Below are 21,764 nucleotides of genomic sequence, written 5' to 3' on the forward strand. Positions count from 1 at the left end.
ATCCTGCGGAAAGCTCGTGCCGTGGCGCGGAGAGCCGCTTCTGGGAGTTGGCGGCCAACTCACACCGGACGCGGAACGGAAGCGGAACGGAAGCGGAATGGCACCACCGCGGTCACCGTAGCAAATAGAATCCAGTCTAGTCAATGAGAGCACTCACACCGGGCGCGGATCAGCCGCGGCTCAGAAGCGTCCCAGAAGTGGCTCTCCGCGCCACGGCGCGAGCTTTCCGCAGGATTTCAATTTTTTCCGCGAGCCGCGGCTGAACCTCGTAAATTTCAACAGAGCACTGCGCACCAGACAGGAAACCGGGCCTTGAATCAACGTAATAAACTTCCGCCCCCTTTCAAAATAAAACACAATACTCAGTTCATGTAGATTTTTACAACTTCACATCAACGTTACGTCATAACCGGTGGCACCAGGTGATCAAAGATCGATCAAAGGGTCTCAACGAGAGACTAATTGTTTACGTGGAACAACACGTGGGGTCTCGGGTATGTCCAGGATTCTCGCGTGATCTCGTGATCTCGCATGAATACGGCCGGCTCGCTCCGCTGCTGTTCCGCGGCTGATCCGCGTCCGGTGTGAGTTGGCGCCGGGCAAAGGACCGTTCCGCTGCCGTTCCGCTTCCGTTCCACCTTCTGTGTGAGTCCCGTGTAAGTCTCGTCTCGTCTTCTCCCGCTTCATCCGTTATCGGGTCACTATCTGTGGTACAGTAAGAGCAAGGCTTTGCACCATCTGGTGCTGTATTTTTGGACCCAGTAGCCTACATAAATATCTTAGACCATCACCTGAGAATCTGTATCTCTCAATGAGATCATCATCTGAGGATTAGGGCTTCCTCATCCAGTACATCGTCCAAAAAAGGGCAAGCCATTATGAAGAGGGAACAGGTGAATGGGAGTTGGACCCATATATACTACTACCTTGAAAACACCTTTCATCTCACATCTCAGTTACTGCAATAAAACACATATTTATGAAAACGCTGACAGCAATCTGACAAGCAGTCTTCAATAGCATAGCAATATAACACTTGGCCTGAGTAATAATACTACCACTTGAATCAATATAAAAAGACGTTTGCAATTACAAACAGCCAACAGATTTAAATGAAATGAGAAATGACTATATATGTGTAGTGGTATGAGGCACCACTGCCACATTGAACATGAACTTGCTGCATTACGCTCTCTCTGGGTTATCAGCCAATCGTGCCGTGGGCAGAGGGGATAAAAGCGTAGACATATATACATAGACGCCGCATTGAGCGGGTTGGTCGTGTCACGTTAACGTGTCCGCCATATTGGAAATGGCAGATCTGCCCGTAAACTAATACAAGGAAATGGACTGAACTTCATAAAGCGCCTTTCTACAAAGTTCTTTAAGTTAATGTCTCTTATACACCCATTCACACACACACTAATTAAGGCCATATAGCCACGGCTACATTGCGACCGCTGCTTCGCTGCTATATTGTTGCCGCTGCTACTGTTGCTGCCGCTCTGTTGCTTGGGTTCAGCCAGCTGACTGACCGACTCGTTTCCTACGGCTGACTCTGAGCGTGCGTGTGTGTGCGGTTGCTCGTGTGGAACGATACGAGCTTTCCCCAAAACTCTAAGCAGCGCATTCGGACTGTATTGTGTGCGTGTGAGATTGTGTGTGTCCCATTGTGGAACAATAGGGTGATATTGAGTCGGCTGGATGACAAAACAAATTTGGTCTGTTATACATATAATGGATGGACATGGAAAAATTCTTGAACTTAAAGATTTTAATGCTAAATATGGCATGACTTGCTCCAGTGAGATCTACAAGAAAGTCTCTCAGAATATCCCAATAGTCTTTATCCATTCGATTAAGAATAATATTTTGAACATACCAACTCGAAATTTACACAAGGTGAAGATAGATGATCTGGACCTCCTAAACGAAAAAAGTAACAACAAGTTTTTAAGGCTGTACTCCATAAACACCTTATATCCAGGTAGAATAAAAAGCTCCCTCACTCTTAGAGATTAGAACAAATCTGAAATATCAACTGTTCCCACTAAATACGATTTCCAATCCCCCCAAAGTGTAAAGAAGTTCATTTTAAAACTATAAACAACATTTATCCCTCAAACGAATTTATGAAAGGAGGAATTGGTGGTAAAAAAATGATAAATTTGCAAAACGACTCTGCAACTGGTTGCTGGACTTCCTGATCGGAAGACCACAGGCAGGGACGAGGTGAGCCAACTGGCCAAGTAGTGCAGAGACAACAATATCTCTCTGAACGTGGACCCAGCACCATCCACTGACCTTTAACGGTGCTGCTGTGGAGAGAGTGAGCAGCACCAGGTTCCTGGGTGTGCTCATCACTGAGGACCTCTCCTGGAGCAGCAACACTGCATCACTGGCCAGGAAAGCTCAGCAGCGCCTCTACTTCCTCCACAGACTGAGAAGAGCCAGTGCACCAGTCCCCATCTTACAGACTTTCTACTGCGGCACCACCGAGAGAATCATGACCAGCTGCATCACTGTGTGGTACGGCAGCTGCACTGCATCCTGCAGGAAGACCCTGCAGCGCATAGTGAGAGCAGCTGAGAGGATCGTCGTGATCCCCTCCCCTCCCTCCAGGACATTTACAGCACACGTCTGGCCCGCAAAGCACTCAGTATTGCGGGCGATCCCACCCACCAACTCTTCCACAAGAGATGCTGGCTGCAGACCTCCACTGTCAGGCACCGCCACTGTCAGGCCCGGAAGTGATGATGTTTTTTGGTGGGTGGGGAGGTGGGGAGAACATTTTGAGAGGGTCATTTTCACCTGCCCTTTAAATTCGAGAGAGACCAGCGAGAGCGCAGATACGAAAAAAAGAATAGTGAACTTATTCTCCAAGTAGCTGTGAGTTTCTGATTTTTATTATCCACAGAAAGTAAATGCATGATTTCTTGTGTTCATCATCAATATAGGTGCCGTTGTAGTAGTCGTTATAGGTCATTAATTACCAAATGTTACATGTCGGTTTGGGTTGTCGTTTTGAAACTAGATGACTTCAAATTTTACTTTCGCCAGTGGTGGTTACATCAACACCTAAGGATTCTTAACTTTTTAGTGCATAACGTAAAGTAACTCTTCGCATTTGTTTGTATGTAACGTTGTGAAACATTTTGTAAACTCTCCATGCATTAGTTGGGCATAGTCACAAAGTTGAAAACATCTTTCTGAACTCACGGACGTGATCAACACGATGCAACACACCAGGATGTTTCGACGAGCTAATTAGTGATATAACCTGTTTAAGTGCACAAGAAACATGAAAAGAGCCCATATTGATAATTGAATGACTAATATCTTTAATGCAACTATCTTTTAGAAACCTATCCCAGTCACTAAATCCTGGCAACTGGACAGAGAGAACTGGACTACAATTTCAGGAGTAGAGTATATTGTAAAGTATGTTTAATGCATGTATTTATTAATAGTTGAATACTTTAATACTGTAAAATAATAATTACATAACTGACTTCTTTCTGATATCTAGGATTTTCCACAACAACCATATTGGATTGACTGTGGCATCTTCATGTTGATGGTAGTAGACATCATTTGGTATATATTAATTATTTGTAATTCTGTGTGCATTAAAGATTTCAGCATTAAATTAAAATTAATATGCTATTCCCAGAATGCCCTTTACACAACACTGGATGGTCCCCTACGACTTTTCTGTTGTAAGTTGAATCATGCAATCAAAGTAAGCTCAAATTTACAACAACAAAACACTTATTATGACATAGTGTGAGTTTCTTTTTGTTGCTGTTCATTTTCCAGCTGGACATGCCACTTTTGAGACAGTGGTGGTGTATCATCCTTATGGAAAAGTTTGACCTTGGAAGGTGAGACTGCAAAGATTGTTATTTGACCTGAAGTTGATACAAGAATGTTTTATTTATTTCTATAGTTTGAGCCATGGAAAGCTGTTCGCCCACTGGACAGATGCATCTAAAGCCCTTCTGCGAGGTGAGGCGCTACCAGTGTTTAGGATGACAAAAAGGAAGGTGGATGACATTGCTGAGGTCAGATTTTTATTTTGTTTGAATTCTGTCTTCAGTTTCTTTTGTTTCAGGTATATAGGTAGATAAAGTGTCTAGATAATGCATGATTGGATTTAAAAATTAACATTTGTTGAGTTCTCTAATATGTCTAGGTAGGCCTATTAGAGGAGGGCAATGATGGATTTTTTTCTTTTTTGGAGCTTGTGTTTTGAATTTTACAACTGATAATTTTGCTTATCTATATATTTTCAGGAAGAAGAGCAGCAGGCAGAGGTCTCACCTACTGTCAGAACTGCAGATGTGGACACACCAGTGGAAGGCAGAAGCTTTTTCACAGTATCTATTGGTCAGATACTGTTGGTGTAGCAGCTATGGTATAGACATCTTTCTTTCTGTCTTTTCCATAGGACTCGGTTGAAGATCGCATTCTTCATAATTGCAAACTTTCAGCAGAGTGGGTTGAGGCCAACAAACCACTGTTCTCAGCTAAAGTGGACCTGCCTGACATTCTGAGCATGGGGGAGGAGGAACAGGCAGAGGCTGCTATACAGTATGGGATATTGTGGCAAGAAGAACCAGATGACAATGAAAGAGAAGCGATCCTGGAGCCATTCAAGTTTACTTTTCACAACCCTGACAACATGTGGATTTTTTGTGATGAAATAATGCACAAAAAAAAAATAATTATCTGGCATATTGTGAATGTCACACTGAGTGACTTTGAGAGTAAAGGGCTACAGAACATTTGATCATGTTGTGACTTGGTGTGTGTGTTGTTTTGTGTGTGTGTGTGTGTGTGTGTGTGTGTGTTTTCTCATTGATCACTTAATAATTTGACTTGGATTATACTGTAGATTTCAAGAGTTAGGGTAGTATTTAGTGGTCCTTAGGTGTTTTAACAGCACAAGAATATAATTAGCATAGACATAGAACCAAACATGAAATGTATGGTGGTTAAGAATAAAAATACAGAATAATACGAAAGAAAAACTAATTGAAACAAATATATAGAAAAAGAGCAGCGCAATAAAGTCAGAATTAAATAAGAATGAAAAGGCAGTGAAGTACTCTGTATAGTACACAATTAAATGTATAGGCCTGTGACATCTTATGAGATGTTGGCTTATGAATATGAGTAATAGCTTAAGAGAAAATGTGTGCACTGACCAAACAAAAGTTTACTATAAAAACAATATGTACAATAGACCGGGAATTGAAAGATTTTATGTCATTGTTTATTAGTTAATTCAATTGTGAGGAAAACGATTTAACTGGAAGTGCATTCACGAATTCGCAATTTTATTTTGAAATGTATCCCTTGCATTTCCAGTCCTGAGAGTGGAGCCTGCGGCGGTAGGGACCTCACAGTGGAGGTCTGCAGTTTTATTTTGAAATGTATGCCATTCATTTCCTGGCCTGACAGTGGAGGGGCCTGACAGTGGAGGTGTGCAGTTTTATTTTGAAATGTATCCTGTGCATTTCCGGGCCTGACAGTGAAGGTAGGGGCCTGAGAGTGGAGGTCTGCAGCCAGGATCTCTTGAGATTCTTTACGGTGGAGCTGGAGGCCAGGGTGATCCCATCTAAAGTAACTAAGTCTCTAGAAATAGTTTCTGAGGTGTTTGGGTCCAATTACAAGAACTTCAGTTTTGTCTGAATTTAACATCAGAAAATTGTAGGTCATCCAACTTTTTATATCCTTAAGGCATGCTTGGAGTTTAGTTAATTGATTGGTTTCATCAGGCTTGATCGATAAATATAATTGGGTGTCATCGGCATAACAATGAAAATTAATGGAGTGATAAAATATAATAATGTTCCCTAAAGGAAGCATATATAAACTAAATAGAAGTGGTCCTAGTACAGAACCTTGTGGGACTCCGTGACAAACTTTGGTATGCATGGAGGATTCATCATTGACGTGAACAAACTGAGATCGACCTAAGAAATACGACTTAAACCAGCTTAGGGTGGTTCCTTTGATGCCAATTTGATGTTCCAGTCTCTGTAAAGAGTCTGCTGGTTATACCATGGTGCTAGCTTTCTTTGTTTAATTATCTTCTTTTTCAGAGGTGCAGTAGAGTCTAGAGTTGTCCGTAATGAGCCTGTAGTACTATCAACAAGATGAACTATTTGTGAGGGGCTACATTGCTACATTGAGACATGGCATTGAATTCAATGCTGAAGGAATCACTTCCTTAAATATGGCTACAGCACTATCAGATAAACATCTGCTGTAGGAATTTCAGCAAAAAGGCTTATAGTCCAGTAGTATGAACTCAAAGGTTATTAAAAAATGGTCAGATAGAAGAGGATTCTGTGGACCAGACCAGACCAGACCAGGTTTTCCCTAGAAAGGTGTCCAATTATCTATGAAGCCCAAGTCGTTTGCCGGACACCACCTTGACAGCCAGCGGTGGAATGACGACATGCGGCTATACATGTCATCACTGGTCACATTGGGGAGGGGTCCAGAGAAAACTACGGAGTCCGACATTGTTTTGGTGTATGCACACACTGACGAAACATTAATTTTAGTGACCTCTGATTGGCGTAACCGGGTGTCATTACTGCCGACGTGAATAACAATCTTACTGTATTTACGCTTATCCTTAGCCAGCAGTTTTAAATTAGACACGAGGGTTGCATTTAACTTATGGCCCCTGGTGTCGCTAATTACACGTTTTGTAAAATGGAGCTGCCAATGACCAGAGTTGGCCTCTCAGCGGGTGTGTTGCTCAGCGGGGAATATCTGTTAGAAATGTGGAATGGTTGGTGGGCTTCAGTTTGGGGCTATGCCTCTGAATCACTGAGCCTCGCCTCAAAAGCTACAAATCCAGTTATTGCTAATATTACTGATTCAATTGGAATATTTGACCCTGAAAACCTGAATTTATATGCTTTGATTTCCATTTTTTAATTATTATTATTTTTATTTATTTTGATAGAGACAGCTAAAGAGTGACGGGAAATGTGGGGATCTAAAATGTTTTTCTCAAGTGCTCCAGTTTTTTTTTTTCAGCTTTGCAAATTTAGAAAATTCATGGTCTGAAGTTTCCACTTATCTGGTTCTAAATTTTCTTTCCTGGATCATGTTGATCTTGGATCATGTGACTAAGAGGACGAAGCCTGATACAGGAGGACACAGGTCTGATTGATTCCTTCAGGCTCAACTGATTGTCCTTGGTTTGAAATGTTCATCTTCAGTTCTGGTACCTGGATGTAACCAGTCTGGTTTAAAACAACCAGATGACCAAAGAACAGCCACAGAACAAAGACAAGATATTTATGTTCAAGCTCATCAACCAGGGGAATGAATGAATCTTTCAGATCACAACTGAACTGAACTGAACTGAATCATTTGAATATTAGATTGTTGAATTATTAATTCAGAAGGGGGTTAGAGGTTAGGGGTTAGGGTAGAACTATAAACTGAATGGTATCTGAAGTTGTTAACTAAAAGAAGGTGTTTTGTTCAGGTCAGTGGTTCTCATCCTGGCGGTCGAGATTGTGTAGGATAAAATAAAATAATATACTGAGGCAAGCAGAGCAGAATGAGAGACAGGAAGCAGCCGTCAGCGATGTTAACCCTTTAATAACATTCAGCACAGGGGACAAGAACTGGAAACACTATAGACGATGTACTCTGTTTTTATACATGTTAACAGGCCCAGTTACCTCTGTAACAGAAGAATGGTAACTAACTCATGTTAATCCCTGCCTCAGGCAGACTGAAGGGGGTGGAGGGGTGGGGGTGGGTCACAAACACCAACCTGATTATTCTGGGGGGTGGTGCCTCTGAAAGGTTGAATAAGCACTGGCTTATTAAATCAAACTTATTGTTGCCTCCATAAAACCTCTCATTAGTTTGTTCTAATTGCATCAATGCTGTATGCATTGAAATGTTTGTGGTGTCATAAAATTTGAATTTTTATGATGAAGAAACCACTATTGGTACAACAGAACTGTGTTTTTTAAATTCAGATAAGCTGACCACAAACACTAATGGACAATAATATTTTAGAGCCTGGCACACACACCGCATGACTATGAGAGTGAAAATGTCTGCAGACATTACAGACATATGCAGAGCAACCATAGCACTATTTCAACAAGAGTCAGAACATTGGATATGTCATTAGTAATAATATATGACAGGCAAAAGCGACACTTTCATAAATCTGGCGTGATAGAAGCTACAGTTTCAATAATGTTGACAGGAAGGTCACAAAGATTCAAATAGAATAGATTACAGTTCAAACTAGAAAGGCACTCAGAGAGCACAGACCTCTGCTAAGGCCAAAAGTCCAGTCTTCTATCATCTGCAAACACAACCATTATATATGTCTGTATCACAGCTGATCATCAATACTAAAAAAAAAGGAAAATAATTTGCGTATCCGCCCTGCGATTCAGAGCCACTCCAATATTTCATGTGTTCTACCTCGGCCCATGTTACACCCTTCCTTCCACTGAGTTTCATGAAAACAGCCAGTATTTTTATTTGTGATCCTACTGCCAGACAAACAAACAAATAAAGAGCAGCGACCTCTGTGGTGGAGGTGATGAACACTGCTAACCTTCACAGTCTAGTGACAGTCCACACCACCACTCAGGCACTGGCTCAACCTTTATCTTCCTTCCCCGTCAGAGCTCCTTACTCCTCTGTTATTGTTCACCTGATGAGCCCTCCTGTCAGCACCACTCATGTTTTACACAGCAAGATGAAAGTCTGCAGGGAGTGTGTAAAATATTATTGGGTGAATAAGCACGGTGCAGGTGCTTGTCTATAGATCCACCACATGTTGTCGTTCTTGTTCTCATCGAGCCTCATCCTTTCCCATGCTGCTTTTTCATGAGGCATGTTGTTTTGTTGTCAGATGAATGGTGGGGTTTTCATGGAGCTGGCAGAAAGCTGTTACAGATATTTGTAATGGGTTCTCATACTGTGGTTTGTGAGCATGTGTGTTATGAATTACGGAGGCCTGTAAATCCACGGTGTGGAGGGTCTCCATCCGGCCCATAGGGAGCAGCAGTTTGTGGTGTCTGGCCTTGTGTGCTGGAGAAATATGCCTTGTGTAGTTTGTACTGATTAAATACACATAATGGAGAGGGTAGAGTCTCAAGGGCTACAGGCCAATTGTAGGGCCTATGTGAGGTGAATGATTGCTCCAAACTATCACTCCCAAGATAACAACAAGCATCTTGAGCCACTGTCCTACAATCGAATCTAATAATCAACCGAAATGCTCTGGATATCTTTAGAGTCAGGCCCAAGGCCAAGAGAATCCTGGGTCTTGTGAGTCCTGAGGGTTTGGGAGGGTGCTGCGCCCTGCTCAGCTGCACTCCTCACATTTGCAGGCTAGGATGTATCTGTAAGTGGCTGTAATGCGAGTCCCACCAGCGCAGCGCAGCCTCACCGCCTTCAGTTTGGAGGTGTGCGGCCGGCAGCAGGAGCAGGTGCTCTTGAAGGGCTGTTTGAGCACAGAGCTGAAGGAGATGAGGGGATCGGAACGGGTCGTGTGGCTGCAGTGACCCTCACAGCGTGCCAGCAACACCATCTGGAAAACACAGCATGCAGAAAACACAGAGTTAAAGAAAGAAAGTACAGATAAGTCATTCACACAGGTTTTTCATGACGTTAAGTTCTGTCAGGGCTGAGAAATGGCTCTCTGGGTGCAGCGAGGGAGTGTTTGATTCTGGCCTAAAGTGAGCTGTTCATTTGGGCTCAGCATGCCTCCTAAGTCTTCCGGCCTCGTCCTTGCATCTGCAAACTGGTAGCAACAAGACCAGTCTCACACTCCTCTACCTGCTGCTGCTGCAGCTCAGAGCTCAGGGTCACACAGCCAGTCGAACATAACCACTGTATCAAGCTTTCCCCAAGTCAGCTCACACACACACACACACACACACAGAGCATAGGCCTGATTAGTGTTGTGACCGTCCGTCTGGCATTCCTCTGTGGGTCACTGCATTCCTGTCGCCTCCCTAAACAGACTCCTGTGTCATGTCCTTCTGCCAGCTGCTGTGTGTCGCCACCCATGTACCGACTCTGACAAAAGCCTCTCTGGGGCCATGGCAGGGTGACACACACACACACACACACACACACACACACACACACAAACGCACACGCACACACACACACACACACACACACACACACACACACACACACACACACACACACACACACAGGAATGTCACCACTTTGAGACCCAACTGAGGATCAGGCTGACAAACAGCAACAATTCAACCTCTTGCGTGATGGCCCTGTCCTCCTCACACACCTCTGTCTGCACCTTCTCTGCCCCCCTTTCATTCATGACCAGCTCGTTTAAAAAAAAATGATACAGTGAATGGTGATTCACCTCTTTGTGTATTTACTACACCAATGATAGAGAAGAAATCACCAGCAGTGACACACCAAAGCAGGATGTGTTAGAGACAATGTTAGGTGAATGACAGTTGCCGTAGCATGTCTGGCTGTAAAATGAAGCCTATGTGCAGACATGCCAAAAACTGCAGTTCCTCTTGTCGTCCACTTGAGGCTGGCTCCAGAAGTGAGTCAGTCTCCATAAGTCCCCATGTTGAAATGTCCAACTTCACAGCAGAAATAAACATGTTTACAGCCTGGTACAAAAAACAGTTTTGGTCTCTGTAGCTAATTTCCCCGTTCATGACAACTGTACTGAGGGTGAATTTATATTCAACTCACCTGTTCAAATGATTTTAAGGCTTAAAGTTATGCAGGATTAAGAGCGTGGACGCTTTGATTGACAGTTGAGTGCTGTTACAGATGGCTTGTTTGAGCAGCTATGTGTTATTCAGCCCGCATCAGGTCCACAAATGATCCATGTTTTTACTGATTTTTAGATTAGCCGGGAGCAGAAGTGGCAGGACTACTCTTCTCCATTCTGAACACTGTCAGTGGTTCAAACTGATAAACTGGCAATTATAGGGCTGCCACGATTAGTCAATTAGTCATGACTAATTTAGTAGTCGACGCATCGTTTTTTAAATTTTATTTTGCTTTTCTCTCGAAACTGCGGCAGCAGCTTCCACTGCCGCGTCTGCCTTTGTCACATACATATACACACACACCTACGCACATGCGCAGTAGTGGTAATCGGCGTCAGGCCTGACTGTACCGTAAATTATACCATAACACAAACCCTCCAGGAATTCACAATGTTGCAATTTGCAACTTCAACGCAACTTCAGTGAATCCCTGTGAATTCAGGGCGGTGTTGTAATTTTAACCAATCACCGCGATTTTCCCGCAACTTCTGCGCAGTCTGCCTGGGGGTCTCAACTCGGCGGGTCAGGGACGGCCGCACGGTGCGGGAGGATCCCCTCGTGGGACCTCTACCCGGCGCTGGCTGGCCTTCGCCGGGCGCATTTCCTCCACGGCGGCTCTGGGTTGGCATGGAAAGACTCGGGGGCGAAGGTGGCTCACAGCTCCGTCCGCGAGCTTTACAGTGCCTGCCCACCTGCCCCTCTCCGTGACAGTCAATTTACGTATGATCCGATTAGTCGACTAATCGAAAAAATTATCAGTGATTAGTCGACTATCAAAATTATCGTTTGTGGCAGCCCTACTGGCAAAGCTGTAAAACGCTCATGAAACACATGTTTGGAATCTTTCACAGGTAAACAGATTCATTGGTAAGAGGTGATAGTATTATGACTGAGTATGAAAGGGGTGGCCTTGAAAGGCTCAAGCGATGAGGTGAGGTTCACCACTGGTTTCAATGAATTTAAAGATTTCTCCATCTACAATCCATAAGTCATTGAAAGATTCAGAGAATCTGAGTAATCTCTGCATGTAAACCTCCAAACCAACATTAAATGTCTAAATGACCTCAGGTATCACTGCATTAAATACCCACATGACTGTATAAAGGATATTTATACATGGGCTCAGGTACACTTCAGAAAGCTGTTGTCAGTAAACACAGCTCATCACTGCATCTATAAATGAAGTTCAGACATTACCATGCAGAGAGAAAGACAGATATGAACAACATCTAGAAACACTGCAGACGTCTCTGGAAATAAACTCATCTGAGATGGGCTGAAGGAAAGTGGAAAGGTGTGCTGTAGTCTGATCAGTTTTCTGGACTCTGGGTTGTACTTATAGTTACAATAAAAGCTTCTTCAAACGTGCTTGTAATCCATGTTCCTTTAGATGAATGACAGCTCGGACTCTAGGACTGGTTGTTTAAGTATGCACAGTGTGTATATATAGGCTGACTATCACTTGTTATATGAAATACATTGATCATCATTTACTCTATATTTGTAACTATAAACCTACAGGATCATTAAAGTGTGGTGGTGCTTCAAGAAACCTATTTCTGAGCAGCACAACCAACATGTTTAAACCTCAACCTTCTTTACCACACACAGATACTCCTATACATACACACACATACACACACACACACACACACACACACACACACACACACACACACTGAGCAGGTCACGGTGCAGGTGGATTCTGTGTGAACAGTTCATACTATGGTGTAAAACGGTTGCTCAGCCAGGCATCCCATCAGTTCTCTGTGTACTGTAATACAAAGCCCGACTCATGCTGTGAGTGCGTTCAGCCCTTCTTTCCCTGAGCTGAGCTGAGGTTTGGCCCCCTGCTCTATGCACTCAGAGTCAGAATATTAAAAAAAGACCAAAGAACTGATCAGTCACGCTAGGCGAACAAATGCACTGGTGCACAACAAAAGGATGGAATATGACAGCCTCTTTCCACAACAGTGCTTACATGTTCGGTGGGATTCAGTCTCTTTACATAAAGTCTCTGACACGTCAGAGAAAGAAACACCTTCATTTAATTTGGTAAGTCTCTCACTTGTCTTTCCTCAGCCTATCTCTCTCCCTTTAGCCCATGGCAGAGGCAGGAGAGAGCAGGCTGACAGCAAGACGTCCACTTCAGCCAAAACTCCCAGTCCCAGCTGAGGTGCAGAATATGTCTGCAGCATGGCCCATGTCCAGCACCACACACACACACACTCCCAGAGAAACAAAGTGTGACTTGTGTAAATGACAGAGATGGAGATAAAGAGAGTAGAGAAAAGATATAGAAACAGGCCAGGCCAAATGGAGGAGGCTTTTCAGGGGCAACAAGAGTAATACTCGTAGAAAGAGAGGAATGTGTTGAAGATAAAAGATTAGTGTTAGTGTTAGTTAGTGCTGGATGATTTTCATTTGGCCGCTGCTCTGGGCTTTTCTGCATCTCTGAGGTTTGGTTTGAAACAAACCTTTTTCCTTATATTTGTAAGAAATGACTTCATTTGTTGGGTGGACTGGCTCTGTTACTTTAAACAACATGTTGCCAAAAATGAGTGAGTGACTGCAATGAAGCAGGTTGGCTCACAGTGTGTGTGTGTGTAGATGTTCCTTCCTTACCTTGGAGTTGCACTTATAAATGGGGTGTGTGATGGTCTCCACAAAGTGGTGCCTCATGCATCGCTCTGGATCACTATCTCCTAGGTGTGGGTGTCCATTGTCACTGGCCTTGTTACTGCTGGCAGACTGGATCGAGCCCAGCAGAGGGCAGCACATCAGGACCAACAACAGGCCAGAAGGGTTGCCCACAGAGATTGAAGGTTTCATGATAAGACCACCCGAGGCCCTTGATCCACACTGGATGTCCAACACGTCACCTTGTCTCTGTTACTCTCTGTGTTTCCTTCTATTTCTCTTTTTGTTTCACCCAAGTTGGATTTCAGGGTCTCGCAGAGTTAAAATGAGATGTCTTTTTCTCTGTATTGTTATTGCTAGTACAGTGGAGGTTCAAGGTCAGTGAGCTGTAGGGAGGATGGTAGCAGGATAGCTGCTTCCTCAGGCTGCTCCATCCCCCTCTGTCTGGATCCGCCACAGTCTGGAAAAAGACAAACAAGGAGATCAGTGGGAACATGAACTGATAAAGAAAAGAAACAATATTGTGTGTGTGTGTGTGTGTAGGCAGTATATTTTGTCTATTCGTCGTTTGTGCATTTATTGGAACTACTATAAGTGCTGTAGAATAGATCTCACACTTCCTTGATGTGTGTGTAGTGATGATTTAGCTACCTCAAACAGCTTCAGAGATATGTTTCCAGTTTTGGTGATTGACTGCTTGATGAGTGTGTGGGGGTCTCCAACCTGGCTGCCTAGTCCAACTCCTTTATCCCGGTACACCCACACACTGCACACACATGTAGACACATAAGTCTTGGTGCTTTTATTACATTGGAGAAACTTTAGCCATGCACAAACAGCCTGCAGCCAGGCCCTTTCCTCTCCCTCGGAATGACTTTTCATTAAAACAAATCGCTCTCCCAACAAGCCCTCTCATGACTGCAAACCCTCTGCCAGTCTCGCAGCATATTTTCACATGTATTCATGTAGTCTCTTTTTTTTCCCAACTTCATAGTTTTATTGTCCTCCTGACAGGAGGGTTCGTGTTAAGAGGCAGCCTGGTGTTGGCTCGGGCAGATTTGCGAACAGGCAATGTGTTGTGAATTAGGGAGAGGTGTGTGCACATGTGGGATAAAGGAGTGAGAAAGGAGCATAATGATCTGGGTTTAAGGTTCAATATTTGTTTTATATTGTTAGTATTGGTTACCTGGTCTCTTTAGAAATGTGTGTTCAAGGTTTTTTATGTTAACATGTCTGTCAATGCATGTGTATTCAGGAGTGTGTCTTGTTGGATTGGTTTGCAGTAGCTAGTTAGTCTGTGCATAAAGTTCCTCCGAACTTCTTAAGCTTGGCTTATACTTGTGCATCACAAGTCTATGCATGTAGCTGCTGAAGCTATGCCACAGCTGTCATGCACCTTCTTAAAAATGTAATTTTAAAATCTGGTTGCAACCTTAGATTTTAGTAATGTGTGAATTGGGTGTAGGGCATAACATAACATCTGTAGTGATGAAATGTAGGCACGAATCTGTGTTTCAGTTTATTAATGCAGTTTAGAATGAGCGGGAAATATCAGATTATGCTAAACTAGGTCACATTGTTGGTTACAGGTCTGATGGTGTGATGTTATTGGCCAAACATTAACTGAGGTGTAAATGTTTTAGAATCTTTTCAGGTTACATCATTATGTAGTGTCTTGTGTTGGTCCAGATGTGTCAACCACATTCTATATTTCTCCTCACTCTAAACGGATTCCATGTTAGAAAATAACATTGGCTGTGTCAGTTGGTTCAGTTAATGACAATCTCTAAGCAAGAACTAGTTAATAAGATGCAACCTGTGTCAATAATCTCCATACACTTACATTATAACTAGGCTCAGTAAGGAAGGGCTAATTGAACCAGCTGCTAGTCTTCATGTGTCTGTGAGTATCTGTACATGAACATTGGAGGGTGTGTGTGCGAAGAGTGGCCTCGTGCCCTGAGTCAGTGTGGCAGTAAATCCACTGAGTAGAGGAAATGAACACAATTCTGCCTTCTGTCAAAGCTCCCTCGTTAGCATCCATCTTCATCCCTGCATGGCTCTACACTGAGTTCCTCATTTGAACTTAAATCACAGAATGCATCAAGTTAACTCGAAACCTTTATACACCTCCTCCCCTATGCTCTGTCTTCAACCCCCTCCCATTCCAATCCCAATGTTTTTGTTTCTAAGGGGAATCATTTAACCTTAACATTCCTCCTGAGAGAAATCGAAGTATCATTTGGCCTGTTAAAATAAATACTCCCTGAGATGTTTTGTTGGCCCGCTGAGCGTGTGCTGCAGAGTTTATATAGCAGATGGTCCAATCTTCTCGGAGAAGCCTTACACAGCAAGCACCCATCAGCACCTCCAGCCCTGCCAGCCATACCTGGCTGAGCATTACTATGGTGAGTGTTATCTCCATGTCACTATCATCGCTATCACCATCAGCATCATTCAAATGCTTGTCTTGGGCATTACACACAAGGTATATGCAACAGATATATATGATATATGCCCAGAGACCTATACAACAAGCAGTACTTCTATCACTCCATGATAGAATAATACTAACTGGCCCCAGGTTTTCTGTATTTGGTACACAAGGAGATACTTTATGTACTGGGCCCTTCTACAACATAGAGTCACAGTTAGCTATTATTGCTATAAAATAATATTATCAGTGTTTTTATAATAACAACTGATCAAATGACTGTGTACCAGGAAAAGAGTATCTCACAGTGATTCCTGGACTGTTTCCTCATGCTCACTGCATCGTTTTCAGGGCGCAGCAGCAAGTTGCTTTTAGAAAAAGCTTACAGCCCAATGCACACTACCTGCTCAGCACCGACCAGGAGACTATGCTAGTCACCTGGTGAACATATTGTAGTATTTAGCAGTTAATGAATCAGATATTTCCAAAAAGAGACAGAGAATAATACACATAGAGATTGTATGATGTCACATCCTGCATAGTCACAAATGCCCTCACACCTGCTGTCTGATTCTGTCCCTACCAAGAAGTAAATTAAAAGACAGGAGTGACCTTGTATTTACAGGACAACTAAAAATAAACTTTATTTTATCCCAGATGTTGTCATATTTTGAACTACAGCCAACTCTGTCCTCTCTGATGAACAATTAGTTAAGTGAGGCAGACATTCCCATCATTTTCTATTGATCTGCCTGCTATGTAGCCAGCTGAGGCAGGCCTGCTAAAATACAACCCACTACAATACAAATAGAACCCGTTTGTTTGTAATCTCTTTCTAATATTTAAAAAACAAAACAATAATGACTGTGTTCCACTGTAAAGTGCACCCTTCTTCATGTTTTGGCATCTATCACTTCCTCCTTCATTCCCAGGCATCTGTACCCCTCTGTTGTAATGCGTAGGTCTGATCTACAGTGATTATGTTTGGGAGGAGTGTTGGATCAAAAGTCACTCTGTCACCTTGGGTCCTTACTGTTTTCATTACAAAAAGCAGCTATATTGGCAGACAAAATCCACAAAATACAAAAAGTCATTCATTCTAAATTACCCATGAAATTTCAGCTCAGTCAAAGTAAACAACTTCACTTGATGACAATTGGAGAAAAACTGCTGCGAGGTCAGACTCCATCCAAGAAAACTCCACCAAGAAAGTCAGAATTTCCATTTGATGAAGAATGAAAGGCCACCTTATCAATGTTACAATGCATTCAGATGCATTTGAGTTTGAGGAATAGGTTGCCTACATAAAACTGAGTGAAGCCAAGGTTAATGCCTTGGGCAACCTACATCAAGCCTGATTGGCTCGAGTCCAGGTTCTCAGTTCTGTCATCCTACAGCCTCTACCCTGACATCAGTGACACCAATCCAGTTCAGAGCTCAGTGGAGTGGGAATACTGTGCATGTGATGAAACACTAGATAACAGTGACTACACTGTTGCTGCCTTAAGTGGGTAAAGAGATATTCTGGTCCAGTCAGAAAAGAAGGAAGAGTGGGCTCTGCTGTGTGGAAACCTAGAGACTGGGGAGACATCCAGAAATGAACAACCTAACCATTTGTGCAGTGCATCCAACAGAGGTGATCCAAAGTGGTGTCGTAATTATCATAGAGGAATTACTTTTTGTGTGGAACCATGACCCTAGATCAATAGCGGCAATCTTCAACAAGGACTGCAACTATAAAATGTATTTATTATGGTCTTAAACGTAGGGCTATGACAAAAACTGCATGACCACAATACTGCGGCCATGTGATGCCTACTGCAGGGTTTATTTTACTTTTATTTTAAGTCTCCAGAAAGATGCTGCATTTCTAAGCTGCATCACAAAGCTTCTCAAAGAGATATGATTGCACCGACCAGAGCCGATGTTGTATGGCACAACAGTAACATAAGCCTTTCCTGCTCAGCTTCCAGACCGTTATTTCAGACCGCTAATCCTCTTCACTTTACCAGCAGTTAAGAAATACCATTACACACAGCCCTACTTGCACAGCACATATGTAGTCTGTAATGATAACAGTGGTAGATTTACTACTCAAAATTCTTACAGATTTTTGAAAAATGTGCCCTTCCCTTCACACAGAGGCAGACAAAAGCAGGTTTCACATTTCCAGCCTGAAATGACTATCCACTCGCTGATTTGCTTGCTAGCTAACGTTGGCTGCATGTGTATCCAGTTGACTGAGAACATGCACTTAATGGCTACATACATGCTAGTGATCACCCTCGCCTGCTGATGACCATGAAGAAGACAAAAGAAACACTGTTCTCATGCTGGAGTGTAGCTAGTTTCTTTCTAACCCCAAAACCCCACCGGGCACGTCTCTGTCACGTCGTGGCCGTGACGCTTTACACAACTTCAAACTCCACCGGGAGCGTTTCAGAAGCGTTTAGCCCACCAGACTTTGGTCATTGGTCATTTTCCTGGTTTATGTGCTTCTAAACATGCTTCTACGTATGTAAATATGCTACATAGTTCAATTGTATTGCTTTTGTCTGTTTTTATGACCCCAGTTTGTACAAGCTGTTTTAGTTTGAAAACTGACTGGATTCTCTATGCTGTCTCTGTGTCTGGCTTCCGGTCAGCTCGAGCTGCAGCCTCCGTCAAAAACCGAGTGGAGGCCTATGGAAGAATTATCCTATCTTTATTCAAGAGAGCACATTTTCAGTTTGAGAGCATGATTTCATCTTTTCATGCTCAGATTTATTCTCCTCGTGCTCAGATTTTGTGCTCGTACTCAGATTTCTGCTGCTTTCTTTCAAAATGTGTGCTTTGACTCAAAACATCACATGCTTGTGCTCACATTTCTTCTGCTTGGACACAAACATTTCGCTCGCACTCAAATATGTCTCTGTTTTTCTCGGTAGGTGTGCTAAGCGCTGAAACAATTGTCCCCCATTCTAATTAAAACACCTCGAGTGCATGCATACATGTGTGGTAAGGTAAGTGGCATTCTGCTAGCTCCCTTTCTCAGATTGAAAAAATGCAGCAGAGGACAGTCACTATAAGGGGTGTGGCCTCATGGCTACGGGAGGTGACACCAATCAGAGTGACAGACTGACCACTGCTCAGTGTAGCAGGAATACACCATACAGTCCCTGACAAAAGTCTTGTCACTTATCCATTTTGTAGAAACAACAGCTTATAATGTGACTTTTAATTAATCCATTGGTTTTATAAATGGCTCATATGAAAGCTAAAACCCTCCCAAATTATGTTTAATGTACTAAAATAAATTTGCTTCACAGAAGAAAGATATATTATTCAATGAACACAGAAAGGTCAGATTTTGGCAAGACAAAAGTTTTGTCGCCTACAAAGAATAATATGAAAATCGAACAAATAATTTACTTCAAATACAAAAATATGTTGCATAACATCAGTGAATTAAGTAGTGGTGCTGTGAGATCCATATTTAATATCTTGTATGACTTCCATGAGCTTGAAGGACTGCATCCATGCGGTTCGGCAGTGATTCATACAATTTATTGATGAAGTCATCAGGAATAGCAAAGAAAGCAGTCTTACATGCCTCCCAGAGTTCATCAAGATTCTTTGGTTTTGTCTTCTATGCTTCCTCTTTCATTCTACCCCAGACATGCTCAATAATGTTCATGTCTGGTGACTGGGCTGGCCGGTCCTGAAGCACCTTGATCTTCGTCGCCTTGAGGAACTTTGATGTAGAGATGGAAGTATGCGATGGAGCACCATCCTGCTGCAAAATTTGACCCCTTTTATGGTTGGGAATGTAAGAGGTAGCTAATACTTCTTGATATTTTAGGCTATTGATATTGCCTTCCACCCTGCAAATCTCTCACACACCCCCATACTGGATGTAACCCCAGACCATGATTTTTCCGCCACCAAACTTAACTGTTTTCTGGGTGAATCTCGGGTCCATGCGGGCTCTACTAGGTCTCCTGCAATATTTGCAGCGGCTGTGATGTAATTAAACCAAAGATTCATCTGAAAAATCCACCTTCTGCTACTTTTCCAGCGTCCATCCTTTTAGCAGGCTGTGGGCCTTGGCAAATGTCACACATTTTTTTAATTGCCTTTTGTTTAGTGCTGGTTTCTGGGCACTGATTTGACCATGAAGGCCGTTTCGAGACAGAATTCTACAAACTATTCTGGTTGACACGGGGACTTGAGGTGACCAGGCCTGGTGGAGCTCTGCCAGCCAACAAACGGTCCTCCTGAGCAGTTGTCTTGCGGGGTCTGCCGGACCTGGGCTTGTCAAAAACATCTCCAGTCTTTTCAAATCTTTTTCTTATTCTTTGTACTTGACGCTGAGACACATTGAAGGTGTCAGCCATCTCAGCAGTGGATCTGGTCTTCAGCCTCTTGATAATCAACGCTTTGGCCTCAGGGTGAATCTTAGGCATGTTGTCAGAGGTCAAGTTGCAGTTGATGTGAAGGTCTGGTGTGCTGGGGTTATTTTAATACACACCCACTAACTGACTGATCACTTATTGATCACAGGTGAGGCTGTAATCTAGGACTGGGTGCATCATATGACAAAGCGACAAGACTTTTGTCTTTGCAAAAACTGACTCAGTGGGCTTTACCAAGCTGTGAATGTTAGAATGCTTTTCAGTTCAGTCGTTTGGCACCAAAACATTATTTCAAAAGCTGTTGGGATTGAAATGAGCCATTTCTTGTAAAAAAAAATTGATTAGAAATATATTTATGGGGCACTTAAGGTCAACTTGTACCCAAGCGACAAGACTTTTGTCAGGGACTGTAGATAATTCGTGTCTGGGGACAGACACCGCTCTGTTCCCCTGCCCTGAATTAGCTGGCAGCTCTTTGTGGTAGTAGATTCATTAAGCAGAGTTTGAGTGACGCTTTGTCCTTCAGAGGATGACTGTCATTTTCAGAATTGGCTGAGCAAAGGAGCACAGCTGGGAATTAAGATCATTGATTAGATGAAGACTTTGTGACTTCACCTCCACACAACAGTGTTCTACTGTGCAATAAATCTAGATGGCAAGCATCAAATCAAATGTGGGTCATCTTGGTCACACGGTGGTTAGCCCGCAACTGGATAGTGTGTGACAAGGTGGGGGATCAGGGGGCACTGACTGACCACAGTTCAGTGTAAACATGTACAAGGATGTGTGTACCCATGGCGTGCGTGGTCAGAGCTCCGTGAGCAGCTACAGTTTCTTTGTATCTGTGTGATGTTGCTCTGCTCTAACAGAGGTTCAGTTCACATTATGGTTCGTCAGCACTGAATATCTAGTGAAGCTGAATATAGTACACATTTCAAAGGTAATGGCGTCTGCTTGTTTAATCCTCTGGGTGGTGCACTGAGACTTTTTTATATCTTTTTAAAGTAAATACATCTACACTACATGTGACATAACAATATTACTAGCTTCAGTTTAACAACGGGAGAGCTGTTAAAAACAAATGTTTTAGTGTTGTTACTGTCTAATGACTTCTCCTCTGTACAGTGTGCAGGATGCAGGATTATTATTTTTCTAACTAACTAGGGTGATCTGGTGATGCAATTAGAGGGCAATGTTGATCCTATGCTGCTCCTCTATGGTGTGTAAATGTGTTCTGAATACTAACATTCTACATGAGTGAGTGGGAGTACAGCATCTCATATCTGAACTATGCAGAAGACTAGAGGTTCTGTTTAATGACTCAAAGGTATGAAGTGAAGCCAGAGGCTTGTGGGGACTAAGCCAAAGGATGGCGAGCAGAGGAGGAGGAACAGGCAGAGGCTGCTTACAGGAAAAGGTGAGAATTTCAGGCAAGAAGCAGAACCAGATGACAAT

At 42.9% G+C, this 21,764-nt stretch overlaps 1 protein-coding gene across 2 annotated transcripts in view; it reads right to left on the bottom strand.

Annotated features, from left to right (window-relative positions):
• Window positions 1–7,600: 7,600 nt before the first annotated feature.
• Window positions 7,601–21,764, bottom strand: part of ndp (norrin cystine knot growth factor NDP) — a 34,920-nt gene continuing 20,756 nt past the window's right edge. Inside the window, exons 1-3 of one of the 2 annotated variants that reach the window (XM_027290710.1) lie at window positions 14,133–14,241; window positions 13,467–13,941; window positions 7,601–9,601 (exon numbers count right to left, since the gene is read on the bottom strand). In XM_027290710.1, the coding sequence (XP_027146511.1) occupies window positions 9,377–9,601; window positions 13,467–13,673 (432 nt within the window). In that variant the 5' untranslated portion in view covers window positions 13,674–13,941; window positions 14,133–14,241 and the 3' untranslated portion in view covers window positions 7,601–9,376. Of the gene's footprint in view, window positions 9,602–13,466; window positions 13,942–14,132; window positions 14,242–21,764 lie in introns of those variants that run through there. The other variant, XM_027290711.1, reaches the window with a different exon arrangement.

This window comes from Larimichthys crocea, chromosome XVIII (assembly GCF_000972845.2).
Source record: "Larimichthys crocea isolate SSNF chromosome XVIII, L_crocea_2.0, whole genome shotgun sequence".
NCBI lineage: Eukaryota > Metazoa > Chordata > Actinopteri > Sciaenidae > Larimichthys > Larimichthys crocea.